This window comes from Hetaerina americana, unplaced genomic scaffold (assembly GCF_022747635.1).
Source record: "Hetaerina americana unplaced genomic scaffold, ioHetAmer1.1.p SCAF_6, whole genome shotgun sequence".
Lineage (NCBI taxonomy): Eukaryota > Metazoa > Arthropoda > Insecta > Odonata > Calopterygidae > Hetaerina > Hetaerina americana.
In genome coordinates, this window is record NW_027287205.1 from 24937842 (window position 1) to 24957591 (window position 19750).

Sequence of the window (19750 nt, forward strand, 5' to 3'; positions counted from 1 at the left end):
AATGTGACGATTATCTCTGCATTTTCATTCTTCGACCGTGGAAACAGGTGACAAACGGATGAACAGCAATCCCTGGCTGGCATCGCACCAAGTAGTGTTCATACGGGAACACAATCGGGTGGCTAGGCAACTGAGAGACATGCACCCGCACTGGGATGACGAGCAGCTGTTCCAGGAGGCCCGAAGAATCGTCACCGCCATTTTCCAGGCCATAACGTACAGGGACTTTCTGCCCAGGATAGTCGGTGAGTGACACTGAAAGTGGAGGCCATCCAATCATGCCTACTGCGGTATTCGGCCCTCGGGTAGTTGCCATCTGAAATAATGGCAGTTGTGAGGAACCAAGGGGAATTGGCATTAATTACTTTTTAGTAGTCTTACTATATTCGTCATATCGGTCTAATGGAAAGTTGCAATGGCTCATATGTACCTACAAATATAGATATACCTAGTTACATTATCCCTTTGTATATACCTGCAGATTAATGCTTGTGTCATGAGAAGTCAGTTCAATCCATCCTATGCCAACCTCTATCTGGATCTCACAGAAAAATAATTCACAAGCAAACAATCCCAGGAACCTCTATTTGTGCTGAGATACTCTGGTATTTCTCTTCTCTGGCCATATGCTTTTCAGTTCCAAAGAAGCCATTTTTGCTTTTTTTAAACCAGGCAAGAAGATCCTAAAGAGGATGGATATGGTGGTGGGGGCCAAGGGGTCAGGTGAGGGAGGATGGTACAACACGAGCATCAACCCTTCAACCATGGATGTATTTTCCATTGCTGCCTTCCAATATTTACACACCCTTTTTGAGGGACATGTTCAGTAAGTGGTCACAACTCTCCTTCATCGTTAAGTGTGTTGCTGTACATTGTTGCTCTTTCTGTGACTTATTGGTATTTCTATTCAACTCCCTTATGAAACAATGTAAAAAATATGGCCGGATGATGTGGCAGAGGATTTGATCAATGAAATAAAGCTCTTTTTTGAGGAATAGCATCTAGATATGCTCAAATATTCCCTGAAAATAAGGCAAGAGCAGTAGGTCTGTTGGAATTTTAGAGACGACATGAAACCATCCTGGTGTGAACAACACCTGCCTTCATGCAGAAATAATTTAAGGTGTCCTGCAGAGGAGAATACATTGCATAAATTCCCTTTAACTTGTCTTAAAGAAAACTTATGGGAAATAAGCAGGAAAGCATTTACAACAGTAGGAATGAACACAATACTTATTAGTGGATCTCTGCATAAGATTCTATTGAAATCAGAAAAATTATATTTAATTGCGGAAGGAGTCCTGCCCAGATTAATCAAAGCTGTTCTTTTATTGTGTTTATCATTTCAACGCAATAAAGAGGGTAGCCTGGCAAACTGAAATAAGTTCATACTATTTTTTCTGTGCCACCTATGCTATATAATCGAACGCCGCTTACCAAAAAATTTTTTCCAAGAACCTTACTCATTAAAAGAAATAATTTCTGCCTTATTAGTTATTGTAAAATATGATGTGTCCTATGCTGATAATAATGCATCATGTTTAATTTTTATTTAAAGAAAATTATATATTTTTATGTACATTGCCTAGAATCATGAATCATCTTTGCCTTTTCTTCTAGCCTGAAATATTCCAACCTGCAGTCCAAATTTTATTTCTAGAAAACAAAAAAGAATCAAAATTATCAGTTTATCATTTATGAGATATTTCTAATTCTTTTTTGACTGGAAAGCTGTATGGAGACATTTTTTTTGCCAACATTTCAAAGTTTTGTTTGGCAAAAATCTTAAATAAAAGACCTGTCTTGCTGCAAAGAAAAACCTGTTGAGACAGATAACCCTCAGAATCTATGACCACCTTGAATTCAATACCAATATTCTCAACTGACCTTTCTTATGCCTTTGATTCAAAAGATATAGGGTCACTTTGCAATTGCTTCCATTTATTCATATGAGAGGCAACCTTTCAACATTATTGAGAATACGTTATCACTGCATAGATATTTTTGTCACTCTATTTCAAGTATATATTTCCTTAATTATGTCTTTGTTATGGGGATTAGTCCAAATCAATGATGTTGACTGATTCTATGTGTATACTAGATCAGCCCCACTGACAACTTATTCTGACACAAACTGAAGCAGCAGTCACATAATCATTCTGGGATTTCCTTTCTCATTATTATTCACTATGCAACAAGTCACTGATTAAGAGAGATAGTTCAGAAAGCATTTATGCTTAAAATGTGCATTACATGTTGTGCAAGGCCCTGGTTGAGTATGGTTTCACTGTATTCACTTTCATTTATCAGGTGATTAATGACCATAAGGAAGTTGGTTTAGGGGAATTTTGGTATCCTTAAAATAACCATCATCAGCTTTTTGAAGCAATGGGTACCTTTTTTTGGTTTACATGATGAATTTTTAAGTTCTTAATAGTTGCCCTAGGTATAGAGACTCATTTCCCTGTAAATACTTTGATGAAATCTGGGTGTGTCCTACTTTCTTTGATTGACTTAGTTTCTTGTAGAGGTAAGTTTTTTCCTGGTAAGGTTTTATTTTTTTCACAAATTCATTTGTGGTCTAGAGACATGCAGTGATTTTGTAAAAAGTGGTATTGAGAATATCCTGGGCAAAAGTTTTTCCACTTAAGTTAGAAAGAAAATTTTGGCAGGATCACTTCATGAAAATCATTATTCCACCTATGCAATGAGGTTTTCAGGAAAAATCACACGCTGTTTATTCATTAAAAGACTGATGTGTTGAAGTATTTGCTGACAGTGTGGTTAACCCTTATCTTGCATTAAAATATTTTGAAAGTGAACAAATAAGTTAAAATAATTGAAAAATGAGAAATAAGCAAAAATAAGGAAATTATATAAATAAGGGAAAAACAAATAAAACAAAGTAATAATCATAGATTGTAATGGACTAGGTAAAATGAAACCTCTATACTAGAACAAGCAAATCCAATTGAACCCAGGACTAGGACTTCGAGAGTTGACATCAGAAATAGTGGTAGTTCTAGAAGGTGAGTGAGAATGTGTTGAAATAAATGTTGTGGCATGAACTACTTCTATTGAATAAACTATGAAGTAATATTATTTCAGCCAAACTTTACCTCATTAAACATAACTTTGAGTCTAGCAAGGCATTAGGTTCCGATTCTAAATCTACAGATCACACCATTTGAGGGCAGGTCAAATTTTGAGTGATGTTTACCACAAAAGAGATTGACCCCAGTGTGGGTCTAAATAGTATCTTTTCATTCTTTGGGAGATATCCCTCCCTGAACAGACTTCGGCCGACCCAAGCATGCACTTCCTTGAGTACCTGAATTTCCGCTAACTTTCTTGTCTCAATCTCTCAATCTACAATTCTTCCAAACTCAGGATACAGGGAGAGAGCAGACGTCCACTTAAGACTTTTGACTTAAGTGACATCCAATTCTTCTCAACCCTGCTGGAAAAACCTGACTTTCTGACATCTGTGTTCCGGGGAATGACCAACCAGCCAGCTCAGATCGCTAACACCTTTGGTTATAAGGAGGTCAGTTTGAACGGTTATGTCAGACATATCTTCCATTCCCTCATTTTTCTTGAACGATGTCTCTTTTCACCAGATACAAATTTACCTTGGTGGCGGCTCAGGCATGCATGGAAGCAAGCTAAAAATGGGATTGTCTTAGATGTTGCCACAACTGATCCTGTACCATTAGAAGTGACCCCTTTCTGAAATATGAGTGGTGATGGATAACCAAGGGACAGCCAAACAATGCAAAGGAGGATCACAATCCAGGAAAATTGAAAATTGTAACTTTCTTATAAGTCTAACATAAATAAAAAGATTGCCATAACAAACCATCAGTCAGCTAGGTGACACATAGACTATAAAGATTAAGAAGGCAATGAATATGCATGAGCCACTATTCTATTAATTAAATGCCTTTGTATTGGTTAGGTCATAACAGTTATGTAAAACATTATATAAACATCAGTAAAACAACAAATTATAAAATCGGGCTTGAAGAGAAAAAGAAATCACAGAATTCATGGGCAAGCAAATTTATTAAGGAATTTATAGCAATGAAATTAATTGACATAATGCAACCAATGTACTCACTAGTTTTAAATCTATTCTGCAGACTATTATGAAAGCCACAAAAGGAAAATTACGCGATAAAACCCTAATGCCTTTTCCCATGTTACTGTATTACCAAATAAACATCCAAGTGATGATCCCTAGCATGAATTAAAAAGTGAAGGCACTACAGATAGTTCAGCCAAAGGTAAACACTTCCTGAAGCTAAAAAGTCATTGACAAACATATTGATTGTATAATAACAGTTAATTAAAAACAATACAAAATATCCGTTACAACATTTAGATAATTCACCTATTTTGAAAAGAGATTGAGATAGCCAACTGTGCACAATCATTACCAAGAAAAACAAAGTATTGAGATGAATTCAATCATGATTGTTGAAAGGGTTGTTTTCAGAAATTTTTACAGATCTAGCCAAAATATTTTATAAGAGCTAAGGGAAGATAAATGTACCGTAAAAACAGAAAATAGCAATTGTCAACAACTTTATATCAGCAGGAACATACAAGTGTCTGAAAGTTATGAATTCAAAGCTTGAAGCTATGGATCGCTGATATCCCTCTAGGGCAAATTTGTACAGAATATAATGGTAAGCAATGGGCTAGAAAGTAAAGTATTTATTTTTGATATGCGGCATGATAATTGAGTAGTGGTAAACAAAATCTTGATGAACACAACTCAACCATTTTGTCTTAAATTGAAGAAATAAACATAATTCTACATTCATGGGCTTCTATGAATCACCCATTCACAATGATGAAAATGTAGAGACCAGAGAGGATCTTTTGAATCCTCAGGATTTGAGTACCTTAAGATAGAATTTTGACAAACTGTCAGTGTTTATCCATGCAGCTTCTTCAGTCATAATGTTTTAAGTTGTATGATTCCAAATGCAAGTACCCACAAAATGAAGAGACAGGAAAGTATTCAATAGAAATCAAAATGTATATCCCTATGTATGCTGAATCTAAATGGGATTCCTTAAACAAATTCTTATTCCACAAATTTACTTAAGGGTTACCATTGCAAAGGGAGAATAATTACAAATATGTTTTGCACTTATTGCAAAATTGAGGCATGTGATTTCAATGTGAGTTTAATTTTGTAAATATATATCAAATAAATATTATAAAAATATGTAAGGCCTAATTGTATACATTTTTCTTCACAGTGTTACATAATATACTCTGCCGATAACCAGTGGCCAACATGATGTTGATCCTGTATTGTCTTATTGTAACTAGTATTTTAAGCATCAAAATAATAATTTTCAGATTGCTGTTTACATCCATCCAATTTCTAATATGTTAGATTACAAATTTGTTGTTTCTTGACTATCCTTTGCCTGAGTTGTGGTTATACTCTCCGGTGTTTATGTCATATGTACATAGTCACATCCTCAGTTTTTATCTTGTGTTCTATCATTGCCTTTCCAGGTCATAAATGTGGTTTATCAGATGGGAAACACCTTTGGACAGGACCTGGTAAGCATAGCTATCCAAAGAGGCAGGGACCATGGGTTGCCAACTTACAACGAAATGCGTGAGATGTGTGGACTCCCCAAGGCTGAAGACTTTGATCATTTCAGAGATGTCATGTCTGAAAAGGTATTTGCTCCATTTCTGGCAGGGATGACTATTTTCATTGAGAAGTCTCTCCTAATTCAACCAGCTGTTTATAGCTTTCATAGGAATACATGGTGGCTTTAGTGTAAGAAATTTGTGACCAAGCTTTTATAACTCAAAAAGGTCATCAAAATTTGTGAAAGAATATTCCCTACCATTGGTAGGTCAGTATGGGAATTGTATCTAATAGCAACAAGCCTACGTACAGATTAGAGAGTTTGGATGATTCACCAAGACCACACCACAACCGTTTTCATGATCCTAACTCATCTTAAAGATATGCAATGTTCAAAATGCAAACATTTGAGAGAATGAGTTCTAGATTACGGTTTGGTCCCTGTACTAACATTAGCATATCCCCTTTTGCCCTACAATCCCTCAACGCAACATCCCGTCCTCTGCCCAACTAATTTCTGAGAGTATACGAGGTCTGTTCAAAAAGTATCGCGACTTTTGTGCTTTTCAAAAATTATTTATTTAGTCATAAATATCTATTTTGCCTCCTTCAAAGTATCCCCATTACATATTATACACTTGTGCCAACGTTTTTTCCAATCTTCGAAGCACTTCATAAAATAACTTTTAGTGAAATTGTTCAGGTCCGGCTTCGATGCAGTCTTTATCACGTCAATCGTAGCGTAGTGTCGTCCTTTCATGGGCCTCTTCAGTTTCGGGAACAATAAAAAGTCACTGCGGGTCAGATCTGGGGAATACGGTGGCTCCGGCATCTTTAGTATGTTGTTTTTAGCCAAATATTTACGCGCAAGTAACGATGTGTGAGCAGGGGCGTTGTCATGGTGCCAATTTTTGTTCTTCCACAAATCCAGGCGTTTGTGGCGGATTGCTCCGCGCGAATTGCGCATAACTTGCAGGTAGTATTCCTTATTTACTGCTCTATCCTGTGAGCAGAACTCATGATGCATCACGCCCCTGCAATCGAAGAAAACTGAGCAAAATTTTCACATTCGACCAAACGTGGCGCCCTTTTTTCGGGCTTGGCTCGTGCTGCAGCTTCCATGGGATGATTGAGCTTTAGTTCCCACGTCATATCCATAAACCTATCATTCTTCACCATTTTTGACCCTCTGGAGCTAATTTGGGTCGTCGCGGACAGTCCAAGACGTCATTAGTAATGTTTTTGGTCGAAATTGAGCAAGTTTGGTACGAATTTAGCGGTGATCCGAGTCATGCCCAAATCATTGGTAAAAATTGAATGGCAATCGATATGTTTAAGTCCTCAGCAACTTCTCTAACGGTGATGTGACGATTAGCCAATACTATTTTCTTCACTTCATCAATGTTTTCGTCTGTTGTTGATGAGCTCGGGCATCCGAAACGCGCTTCGCCCTTCACATCTTCTCGGCCATCTGAGAACATTTTGTACCCCACCGATAAACCATGTTTCGGCCCAAGATAGCTACTCCATATGCCACAGTCAAAATTCGGAATGCGTCCGCGCACTTCATTTTGTTTTTACACAAAATTTGATTCAGATTCTTTGATCCATAATTTGAAACAGGCAAAAATCGAAGGCAACCCAAAACAAGTCCAAGCAAAATTACTGTGAACAATTAATTGAACATTCAAAATGGCCGAAATTTTTGGCATAAGTGAGAGAAATAAGTACCAACACAACGCTGCAAAAAAATCGAAAATCGAATATACGCAACCCGCGAAAATTCAAAATTACCGATACTTTTTGAACAATCCTCGTACACTTGTCAAGCCTAATATATGGTTCTAAAAATCTTGGATTATCCAGAGCATCAGGAAAACAGAGCATCAGGGAGCTCAAGAAACACTACTATTCGGCAAATGATGTGGACCTGCTGGTAGGTGGGGCCTTGGAGAACAACTGTGTAGATGGGGATGACTCGGGCCTCGTGGGCCCTACCTTTGGGTGCATCATTGCAGAACAGTTCTACCGCTGGAGAAAGGGGGACCGGCACTTCTTTGACCACATTCAAGGACCAGGGATATTCACCAAAGGTAAAATTATAAGAGATGAGTGTTGATTTACAAGAGCTGATTCATGTAATACTGACACTTTAAGCTTTGCTAGATTACATAGCTTAGGTTTTCAATGCAGACATTGTCATTTTCTTAAGTGACTTCTTGTTTGCAGAAGAAATTTGGAACACCACACCTTTTTGAGAGAATAAATGAAAATTTTTTTCAAGAGATTATATCTGTAAAGAAATTATGTATATAACTTTGCGAATGCAACTAAAAACTTCTGGCCATTCCTACCAATAGCGCAATTTGTTTTCACTGCAAAAGAACTTTTTGATTTTGAATATTTTTTAGCTTTAAAAAATTAGTATTGAAGTCCTATTTATTTACAAAACTAATACTACCCGTAAACCTAAACATGTATTTTTGTAGGTGCATAATAGTAGATTATTAGAGTTGACTCCTAAACTAAGCATATAGTAAATCAGGGCATCATGAGAAATTTTGTACTTTTTGTAGTTTTTCCTAATTTTACAGGACAGCTTTAGGCCATCATGAAGGTCACCCTGTCAAGCCTCCTCTGTGAGAATCTTAAGGACCTAGAGTACATGCAATTGGATGCCTTCAGCATTATCAACAAAAAGTGAGCAATGAGTCTAGGTATCACACTCCAGATTCCAAATTTGGTATGCACCTATACACAAAATACGGTGATGCTTTTTCTCCATGATTTTGAATAAAAAAAAGAACTTTCAGTGATGATAAACTGAAACGGTGATGGATATACAATTCTTAAACCATTAACCTCATCAAAATACCATCTTCAAATGTCATCATGTACCTCCTGATGTGATTTAAAAATGAATGTTAACTCTTTACATTGAGAAATGTGGCTGATCACTAACCATTTTGGAATCAGACTGTTTAAACTAATATGAAATATCACAGAACAGTAGCATTGGACTTCTCTCATTTGCCATTCTAGCCACATTTTTTTCAACCCAAGGTCTAATTATTAGGTCCAAAATTTTTTCAAAAGTTATAAGGACATGAACAAGTACCAAACCATCTATGGATGAAATTAAACAATGGAGTGAAATTACATTACCAAAAAATAGAAACTGGTGCTGCAATATTTGATTGAGAGGGATGAGCATGTAATGTTGAGACATTGAAATTTGAATAAAGAAAATTCATCACCTGGGGATCATTACCTTACATTTACATATACACCTTTACTATACATTATGTTGAAAGTTCAAAAGATGACTGCCAAAATAGAAAATCTAATGATTATTGTCATTTTTCACATAGCATCAAGCTAACAAGCAGTCATGGTCAACTGAAGATGGATACAGATGTTGACTTTATTGTGTCTCACCCTTGAAAATGATATCTTTCTGCCTTTTGAGGAATCCTCTAAAGAGCTGCAGTAGCATACCTCGGCTGGACCTAAAACCTTGGCGGAATTACGGTCCAAAAAGTCATCAATGCATATGGCAGAAAGATCCCTCAAAACCTGGGGCAGCACCATCGACTTCCGGAGGATCAAGTTCGAGACCTTCAAAAGGATCAAATTCAGGGGGAACAAACTCGAATGCCACGTTAATGGCATATAGGCTCCGCAGCGGCAAGCCCAAGTTCCAAGGCATCAAGCTGGAAACCCACAGAAGGATCGAAATCCGGGCGATCAGGATCGACTTATGGCGGGCAAAGACCTAGTCCTGGGGCAAAAGGATCGAGATACAGCACGGAAAAACCGAGTTCCGGGGGATCAGGCTGGATCCCTCCAGGAGGATCAAGTTCCGGGGGATCAGGATCAACTTATGGCGGACGAAAGCCAAGTCCTGGGGCAACGGTCGCGAGCTACAGCACGAAAAAACCGAGTTTCGGGGGATCAAGCTGGGGCCCCCCAGGGGGATCGAGTTCTGGGGGATCAGGATCAACTTATGGCGGACAAAAGCCAAGTCCTGGGGCAACGGGATCGAGCTACAGCACCGAAAAACCGACTTCCGGGGGATCAAGCTGGAGCCCCCCAGGAGGATCAAGTTCCGGGAGATCAGGATCAACTTATGGCGGACAAAATCCAAGTTCTGGGGCAACGGGATCGAGCTACAGCACGGAAAAACCGAGTTTCGGGGGATCAAGCTGGAGCCCCCCAGGGGGATCGAGTTCCGGGGGATCAGGATCAACTTATGGCGGACAAAAGCCAAGTCCTGGGGCAACGGGATCGAGCTACAGCACGGAAAAACCGAGTTTCGGGGGATCAAGCTGGAGCCCGTCAGGAGGATCAAGTTCCGGGGGAGCAGGATCGGCTTATGGCGGGCTATGGCCAACTCCTGGGGCAACGGGATCGAGCTACAGCACGGAAAAACCGAGTTCCGCTGGATCAAGCTGGAGCCCCCCAGGAGGATCGAGTTCCGGGGGATCAGGATCAACTTATGGCGGACGAAAGCCAAGTCCTGGGGCAACGGAATCGAGCTACAGCACGGAAAAACCAAGTTTCGGGGGATCAAGCTGGGGCCCCCCAGGAGGATCTAGTTCCGGGGTAGCAGGATCGGCTTATGGCGGCCAATGGCCAAGTCCTGGGGCAACGGGATCGAGCTACAACACGGAAAAACCGAGTTCCGGGGGATCAGGATCAACTTATGGCGGACAAGAGCCAAGTCCTGGGGCAACGGGATCGAACTACAGCACGGAAAAACCGAGTTTCGGGGGATCAAGCAGGGCCCCCCAGGAGGATCTAGTTCCGGGGTAGCAGGATCGGCTTATGGTGGCCAATGGCCAAGTCCTGGGGCAACGGGATCGAGCTACAACACGGAAAAACCGAGTTTCGGGGGATCAGGATCAACTTATGGCGTCAAAAGCCAAGTCCTGGGGCAACGGGATCGAGCTACAGCACGGAAAAACCGAGTTTCGGGGGATCAAGCTGGAGCCCCCCAGGAGGATCAAGTTCCGGGGGATCAGGATCAACTTATGGCGGACAAAAGCCAAGTCCTGGGGCAACGGGATCGAGCTACAGCACCGAAAAACCGACTTCCGGGGGATCAAGCTGGAGCCCCCCAGGAGGATCGAGTTCCGGGGGATCAGGATCAACTTATGGCGGTCAAGAGCCAAGTCCTGGGGCAACGGGATCGAGCTACAGCACGGAAAAATCGAGTTCCGCTGGATCAAGCTGGAGCCCCCTAGGAGGATCAAGCTCCGGGGGATCAGGATCAACTTATGGCGGTCAAGAGCCAAGTCCTGGGGCAACGGGATCAAGCTACAGTACGGAAAAACCGAGTTCCGGGGGATCAAGCTGGAGCCCCCCAGGAGGATCGAGTTCCGGGGGATCAGGATCAACTTATGGCGGACAAAAGCCAAGTCCTGGGGCAACAGAATCGAGCTACAGCACGGAAAAACCAAGTTTCGGGGGATCAAGCTGGGGACCCCCAGGAGGATCTAGTTCCGGGGTAGCAGGAACGAGTAATGGTGGACAAATACCGAGTTCTAACGTAAATGCTTCGAGTAGCGCAGCCGTTAGCATGAATATTGGAGAAGGAAACGCGGCAGCCTTGGCAGCATCATCAAGTTCAGCGACAACAGGATTGAATTCCGGAGGATCAACCTGGAAACCCGCATGGGGATCGAGTTCCGGGGGATCAGGAACGAGTCATGGCGGACAAATGCCGAGTTCCAGCGCAAATGCTTCGAGTAGCGAAGCCGTTGGCGTGAATATCGGGGAAGGAAACGCGGCAGCCTTGGCAGCAGCATCAAGTTCAGCGACAACAGGATTGAATTCCGGAGGATCAAGCTCGAGACCCACAGGAGGATTGAATTTTGGAGGGCCAATCCCGAGACCCACGGAAACGGATTCGAGCTCCGGAGGATCAAGCTGGAGACCCGCGGGAGGATCGAGTGCCGGGGAAGTAGGAACGAGTTCTGGCGGACAAAGACCAAGTCCCGGGGCAACGGGATCGAGTTTGAATGTTGCAAGACCGAGTTCCGGGGGATCAAGCTTGAGACCTACAGGAGGATTGAGTTCAGGAACGAGTCATGGGGGACAAATACCCAGTTCCAACGCAGATGCTTTGATTAATGGGGAAGGAAACGCGGCAACCTCGGCAGCAGCATCAAGTTCGGGGAATGCAGGATTGAGTTTCGGAGGATCAAGACCTAGACGGGAAGCATCAGGATTGAGTTTACCGAGTCGAGGATCGTGGGCCGTGCAAGCAGGATCGGGTTCCGGAACAGGGGCATCGAGTAGTGTTTTAGTCGGTGCGAGTATCAAACGAGCTATCTCAAAAGGTGAGGCAAGAGAATCGAGTTTGAGGGATCCGGGTTCGCAACCCGTTTCATCAGGATACAGTGTCGGGACAGAAGCATCGAGTAGCGGGGACACAGGTGCGAATAACGGGGGCGGTAGACTGGGCAGCGGATAGAGTGGAGCATCTATCAATGAGGGAGGAGGCTGGAGTCCAGTGGGAGGGGAAGCAAGTAGTGCGGCAGGTGGAGCCACACCCGAGATAGGAGTAACTAGTACTGGGTTAGAATAAGCGAACACTGCTGGCTGAGACAGGAGTACAAGAGAACAAAGATTAAAGTGCTAGTATAGGGGAGCTATCAGAGGGGAAGAATGAGCGAGCACCGAGGTTGGAGGCGCGAGTACTGGGGACAGAGGGGTGGGCACCAGGGGGAGGAGTGAGCACGGGGGAAGTTGGCACCAGTTGCGTCGGACGTGGTGTGAGAATCGGAGGAGGCATAGTTGGAGTGGAGGTTGTGAGAGGTTGGGAATGAGGAGGAAACAACTGGAGACAGGATACTTTGGGAGATGACGTCGGGGCTGGACGGCCAGCGGACTGAAATATGCTGGCTGGGTGTAAGGTTGATTTAGGCATACAGGGAGCAAAGGCCAGGGAGGGCATGCAGAGATTTTTTTAAATGGTAGATTATGGTCGGCGATTCGCAATTGCTAGGTGGGCGATGTTAATACGGGATATAAGAGAGTCGAACGCTGTGGTGACAGTGCGGATAAGGTTATCCAATTACGCCTGCTGCATGAGGTGCAAAGGAGGCAGCCGCCGCATGCAGTTGGAGGTGGAGTCATATTGTCGGCCTAAGATCAAGGAAGAATTTCGACGGGGACGTCGGAAGTGGTCGGGGGGAGCGCGGAGATTGGATAGCCGCCAACGGAAATTGAAATATTAAAATAGAGGGCTGGGTGTTAACCAAATTTTCAGTTTCATTTATTTAGTCAAATTATCTTTCGCCAATTATAAGTGAAAGTGAACTTGGTAGGGTTAATGGTACTAATGATGAAGACTAATAGAAAGGAGAGAGTTAGATTGGAGCAGGAATAGGATAGGGATGTTGGAAGAAATAATGGAAAAAAGGGATCTAAGAGTAGGAAGTTTGGATAGGGAGTGACTGTCGGTTTTTTTATTTCAAGAGAGACAAGGGAATTGTCGCTGTACTGTCTGGCAGCTTGTGTTCATTAAAAACTTACCTTAACCGGTAGTTCACCGATAATAATAATAATGCCTGTAAAGTAACATGGTGTGTGCATCAAGAGTAAAAATAAAATTATGTGTAACGTACTTCATATCCTTATTATTCCACATGATTTTAATTTTTTATAATTGTCTTGGTAGTCTACAACAGCGAGCAAACAGGGTCATGGCCGACTGCACCGCGCATGGTTATTTTCTGATGGTATCAACATTCAAGTTCTGTCCAAAAATAGTCGGTCTGAGTTAATTAAAAAAGGTTCATGTCTAGAATGGATATATTTACTCAAAATTAGTCTAAGTCGGTGTGTGTCTACACACTGCTACCAGCGGGTTTTCCACGCTTTGTAGGCCTTCTGAAAAGCAGCTCCTAGGCTCCTGCTAAGCTCCCTCGTCACGGCCTGTTGTAATGCTTCCACCGGGTCGAGGTGACGTCCTTTCAGCAACGGTTTGAAGGGGGAAGAGGAAGAAGTCTGGTGGGGCAACACTAGGGCTGTAGCGTGGTTGAGACACTGTCGAGAAGCTCTCGGTATATCCGCATGCGAGTTTTTTTTGTTCGTCCTAGAGCAGTCGCAGCACCAACTTCGAACACGCCTTTCTCATGCCCTTGTTTTTGATCACAAGTGGATGCATATTACTTTTTGTGATGCCAAGTTCATCAAAAACCATGCTAACACCTAATCTGTGATCCCTGTCCAACAAAGCCTTCATTTGTACAAGATGGTTCTCACTTTTTGAGGTCGAAGGGCGTCCTTAACGTTCAGCGTCTTCCACACTATGTTTACCGTCCCTAAACTACATAGGCCACGCAAAAACGCCCAATCTACCCATGGTATTTCCAATATATGCTGCCTGCAGCATACCATGTGCCTCTGATTCCAAGAAACTGCGGGAGATCCAGCAGCAGCACTTTTGACGGAGTCATCTGCTAATATATATATATATATATATATATATATATATATATATATATATATATATATATATATATATATATATAGTATAAATATACAAATATATAAAAACACAGATGTAGATTTTTAGAATATAGAGACACAAAGAAAGGACACTCACAATTTGTTATTTTACGTTTCGACAGCACGGCTGTCGTCTTCAGAATGGCGTTCTCGGGGAAGAGCGGAGAGGATGTGCGGGGGAGAGGTGGGGGTAGGAGAGGTAAAGGGACCAATAGGAAATGAACAGGGGGGTGGGGGGGATATGTAGGCAGCCAATTGATGCATTCAGTGGGCTTGGTTCAGCCCGGGCGGTTTGAATGATTGGGCCACCCAGATATGCGCCATCTCGCGGGTTCTCACCTCTATTGTACTCGCAGATTTGGGAAGGATTTCAATCACCGAAACAGAGAAGCAGTCGTCAAAAGATTGGTTGTGGGAAGCGGTGTGAGTAGGGATGGGATAATTAAGAAAGGTGGGAGATTTGGTGGAATATCGGTGGTTATTCATGCGGAGGGAAAGTGCGGTCGTGCATTCGCCCACGTAGAAGGCAGGGCAGAAGTTACAGGAGAGGCGATATATAATATTTTTTGAGGTACAGGTGGCGAGTGGTTGGGAGTTGGTACTGAGTGAGGGGGAGGGTCTTAAAAGATGACAGCATTTGCAGCGTGGGCGGTTGCATGGTGCGGATAGGGGCGGGGGAGAGACGGGGGTGCTTGAAGTTGGATTTGTGGACTTAAAGATGTCTCGCAGGTTCGACGGGCGTTTAAATGAAACAGAGGGACAGTGTGGGAATAAAAGTGAGGTCCTAACTCGAAAATGATATAATTTTGATTTACGACTATTTTGAATGAAGCAATCCTCCTGGTTTCATTGTAACAAGTACGGCCCCGAATTCTCCTTCCGCAGATCAACCACGTGAGCAGTTTCATGGACCTCTCCACCATCTACGGCAATGACCAAAAAACCTTGAAAAAGCTGCGTTTGTGGAAGGGTGGTCTGCTGAAGATGAGGAGAGTGACTCCGGATGGCCCGTGGAATAAGCCTTACGACTACGAGAAAAAGCAAGGAATGGACCTAGGCGGTGGGAAAGTATGCAGTGGCCACAATTGGCCATCCGTCAAACATATTTTTAGCCTTTTTCCCTCATAAACAAGAGGGAAAAAGGTTAAAAAAATACTAAAAATTAAATTTGAAAGTGCCATTAATAATAATAATGATAATGTCAATAATAATAATTTGACCCATTCGATAAGAATAGGGCAATTTATTGTTTCCATATTTTGGGGTACATTATATTTAAAACCTCAATAATATTTCGTTATTTTTTACAAAATATGACCTACGTATCCTTCCTTTCCGTCAGCCTCCCCATTCCCACTTTATCTTTTGTTGATAAATCTATCCAATATTTTCCTAATCGGTTTCTCTTGTGGTTAACTCCCAATTTGTTCGACGTCATGGAAATATCCAAGGATAGCTTCCAGTTCGCGTCTTTCATCGGCATTAGCTGAGCACTAAAGGACTCTGTGTATTTCCGTGTTCTCCTCCATCATGCACTCACAGGTCCCCTCCTTTTTTCCCTATTTTCTTGACGCATAATCTAAACTCCCTGTGTTCTGTTAAAATTTGCGTAATTTCTTTGTTTTGAAGTTGATATTCATTCTTTCCTTCACGCTGAATAGGAACTGTCTGGTTTTTTTCCCCTTTTCTAATGTTTTCTATTCCCTATGAATTTTTTTACTATTCCCTATGAATAATTTTCTATATTTCCTATGTTGTGGAAGGGTGGTCTGCCGAGGACGAGGAGAGTGACTCCGTATGGCCTGTGGAATAATCCTTACGACTACAAGAAAAAGCATGGGATGGACCAAGGCGATGGAAAGGTATGCAGTAGCCACATCCTGGGCGCCGATCCTCCCTTAAAACCTAAATACAAATTGTCATTTACGTCCGCACAACATATTTCTCCATGTGAACTCAAAAATAGGACTAACCTAATTCCCTCTCATTTGTCTCTTGCTAAGTTAGATCTCCGCAGTATCGAAGGGCGTTAAAAATACGCCTGACTCTTTTCGGCTTAGTCCTCCTTACAATATTTCCTCATTTATCATCTAATATCATTTCCCTTTAACTAAAAGTAATTCAGCATCCTCGTACAGGGCCCGCACCCTCGATGTCGAGGGATCCGGATTCGAATTTCTGTATAGGCGAATGGTTTTTACACTGGAATTGTTTCATTGCCCATTTACATCTACACAATACCCTGCAAGCTGCCGCAGGGGCATGTGGCGGGGGACATTAGGTCACTGCTCGTAAAATAAAATAAAATCACATGCAAAATCAACATAATCATGCAAGCATACACCTACAGAGACTTATATAATCATGCAATAACTTTTTACCTTACACGCATGCAAATACATATACCATCAACTAACACACATATGCATATTCACCTTCAAATTAAGTAAAAATCTATTTGCATGTTAGAGATGTGAGGGTAATATGTAGGTCTATGATTGCTTGGATCCTCCTTTCTGTCCGTTTTATTTTCCGATGCTCGTGCTGCAGTGGGAGTTCGGGAGGGAACTGTTCCTTATCCAAACATCCATCATTCTGCACCTTTTTAAGTTTAATTCTGATTTTCAAGTGCTGCACTAACCTTGAATAGTATGGCGGTTATCTGCTGGAGTTACTCAGGACTACACATATAAATATAATTCTCTACAAAATCGGCAAATAAAGGTATAGTTCTATGGACCACGGAGTTAATTTGTTAACGTATTATCTGGTAGTAGCCGTTGCCTAATTTTAAGTCATTGCGAATGAATAATTTCTTTATGTCGACTGCGGATCACATTCTTTCCGAGAGTATTGAGATGTATTAATCCAAACATTTTAGGTACTCTTAATAATTATTTCAAACTTGATCAAAGTAAATATAGTACTCATATCACGTTGGTTGTTCGGTCCTATTTAATTTCATATAAATTGAGTTCCAATAATGTTTAAATCATGTAGATGTCAGTATATTTATTCAAATTCAACGGTAACATGTAGGGGCAACATGTACCAGTACCATTACTCGCCATGCCGTCAATAACCACTGAATTGGGAGACTATATTGCCATGATGTGCCTCTCTCGTCAATCTATTGTCTATTGGCCATAAGTTGCGCGTTAAATTATATTCGATTCAAGATTATCCAATTCATTGAATACTCTCCAAACGTTGAATTCTTTGACTCACTCTGCAGATGATCCCTTGGGTAGATTGACGTCACAGTGCTTAATGACTCGTATCTTCCGGTGAAAACCCATGGTATCATAATGAATTGGTTGACCACTATGGAGTTAATACGGTACTTGTGACCTTAAAGCGTATAGACTGATTGGTAGTTCTTCAATGTGAAGTGGTAACTTAACTGAAAGGAACAAATAAAGCGGATTGTTTACCATCACGTGAACATACCACATATAATTAACCATGAGAAAAGTATGGGCTTGCTAGAATCAGACCACAAACATTCAACGATTGGCCTTGTGATTTGTTAATCGTCAAAGCGAATGCAACACGAATTGGCAATTGAATTCATTTAAACTCAAAGGGCATATCGGTTGGGATCATGGGAATCCTCGGAGTGAGAACTTTTTCATATTTGATTTTTCCTTCGAGTATAGTCGCATGAATCACATTGATCATCAATATTTTTATCACCAAGCGCGTTCCATTGCACAGTTTTGGTCGGTTTAGGTTTCGAAGCATCATGACCACCGAGCCAACCTTCAGCTACAAATTGTGCGGTGGTAAGCCAGGCATATCTTTGTTCTTAGCCGTCAAAATTGCTCGCTCACTCAATCATTCATGATTTTTGTAGTTATCAATGATGTTCGAGAACACTTTGTTGATGAGCTCATCTTTCGATGAACGAAATTGCAAAAATTCCGAGGAAATGAAATCAATCCGCTCGATTCGTCGACAGGAACACGGCCATTATCAATAGTCAACAATTTCTTGGAGAAATTTTCAGCAGATGGATTGTCCACCAATGCAACTCTCATGTTTGTTGTCAGTTGAAGTTTCTTCACATAGCACCTCAGATTTGATGTTTTAAGGCAAGCGTTTATTTCATCGGCAGCAGTCAATCTTAAAATGACTGGCAGTGTTGGCGGAAGTCGCCAGACAGTAAAATCATTCCGCAGATCGTTCAATTTCCGGTCAAGTGCTTCCAATACGCGTTTGTGCGCCATTGTTCATTCGTCCCATATGATGACTTTAGATGCTACTAAAATTTTGGCCATTGCGGACTGTTTCGGAATGTTACATGTCACTTGTTCAGAATTTTGTAGGTTTAACAGCAACTTTAACGCTGAATGAGCCGTACGGCATCCTTCCAACAATGTAGCCGCTATGCCAAAAGAAACAACTGCTACCTCAATGTCCGATCTCGCACGGAGAGTGGCCCAAAGCAATTATATGAGAAATGTCTTCCCAGTTCCACCAGCGGCATCCATGAAAAATAGGCCACCATTTTCATCATCAATTGCCTTCATTAATGTACCATATACTTCTTTCTGCTGGGGGTTCAGCTGGGATACATTCGTTTGAACTGATTAGTCTAATTCGTGTCGATCATATTCACGTTTACTTTTTAATTCTTTATTAAACACGTCATTCATTCCACGATCTGGCGCGGCATTCTTAACTTCACTAACCAACTGACACACTTGAGGTAAAACATGTCTTCAATCAATAGCAAAGCCTGGTTATACTTCTCCTAATTTACCTCAATATCGAGATTTCTTGAACTTACACGAGTTCGATGTAAAATCATGCACTTCAGACATGTTATCCTAGTATTTGTTCCACAGATGATGTGGATTGGATGGGGAGCATATCGAAAGGATGATAGCAAATAATGTGCGTATCTAACTTGAAGATGCTGATATAGTTGCTTCAACCATTGTCGTGTCCCAATTATTATCGTTTTCAAGCAAATTGAGCTCTTGACATGCAGCACAAAATTTTGGCCACACTATATCATTAACAGTTCGTAGTGATTCGAACGATGTAGACCCTCGAACCAGTAACAACCGCAAAAAGAAGCAATCATTATTCTTCGGATATATATAGATATCGATGATACAGAAACACTCACACGAGCAGTATAATATTTGGACGGCACAATAGAACACAAATAAAATAATAACACTTTAAAGAACACTCACATTGTAGATTGTTTGAGCTTTCGGCCTTCTGCGAGGCCTTCTTCAAGTAAGACTCACTCATCTATCTACTGCATTTTGAACGGACATTTTCGTTGTACCGAAACGCAATTTACATTTCAAGTGCTCATATTTTGAATTGTTCCTCATGGTTTAATGGTTATTCTTCCTTCCTTAAAAGTTTTTCATTACCTTCAACGCCCTCAGAGATTAGGCACACTAAGAATTTTTCTGAATGATTTCCGGTTTAAGGAAAAATTAAACGTATTTTTTACCATGCAATACTCTTAAGCGTTTTGCCACAGATGTAATGAATAATGGAGCAAATGAGGATACCTTTATGATACGGATACGTGTTTTTCATGGCCTGGCCCCAAAAATCATAATGAATGATGGAGTGTAG

General features: G+C 41.5%; 2 protein-coding genes across 2 annotated transcripts; both read left to right on the forward strand.

Moving 5' to 3' along the window:
• Window positions 1–9383: 9383 nt before the first annotated feature.
• On the forward strand, window positions 9384–10232 carry LOC139695279 (golgin subfamily A member 6-like protein 2). The gene has a single exon (XM_071593975.1). It carries the CDS (start codon window positions 9384–9386, stop codon window positions 10230–10232), a length of 849 nt encoding a protein of 282 aa, XP_071450076.1.
• A 228-nt stretch (window positions 10233–10460) lies between these two features.
• Window positions 10461–12101, forward strand: LOC139695280 (uncharacterized transmembrane protein DDB_G0289901-like). Its single transcript, XM_071593976.1, has one exon. It carries the CDS (start codon window positions 10461–10463, stop codon window positions 12099–12101), a length of 1641 nt encoding a protein of 546 aa, XP_071450077.1.
• Window positions 12102–19750: the final 7649 nt, after the last annotated feature.

What these genes read in the sequence shown, in the direction of transcription:
- LOC139695279 (XM_071593975.1), top strand. Translation starts at nt 9,384, where the DNA reads ATGGCGGGCAAAGACCTAGTCCTGGGGCAAAAGGATCGAGATACAGCA.
- LOC139695280 (XM_071593976.1), top strand. Translation starts at nt 10,461, where the DNA reads ATGGCCAAGTCCTGGGGCAACGGGATCGAGCTACAACACGGAAAAACC.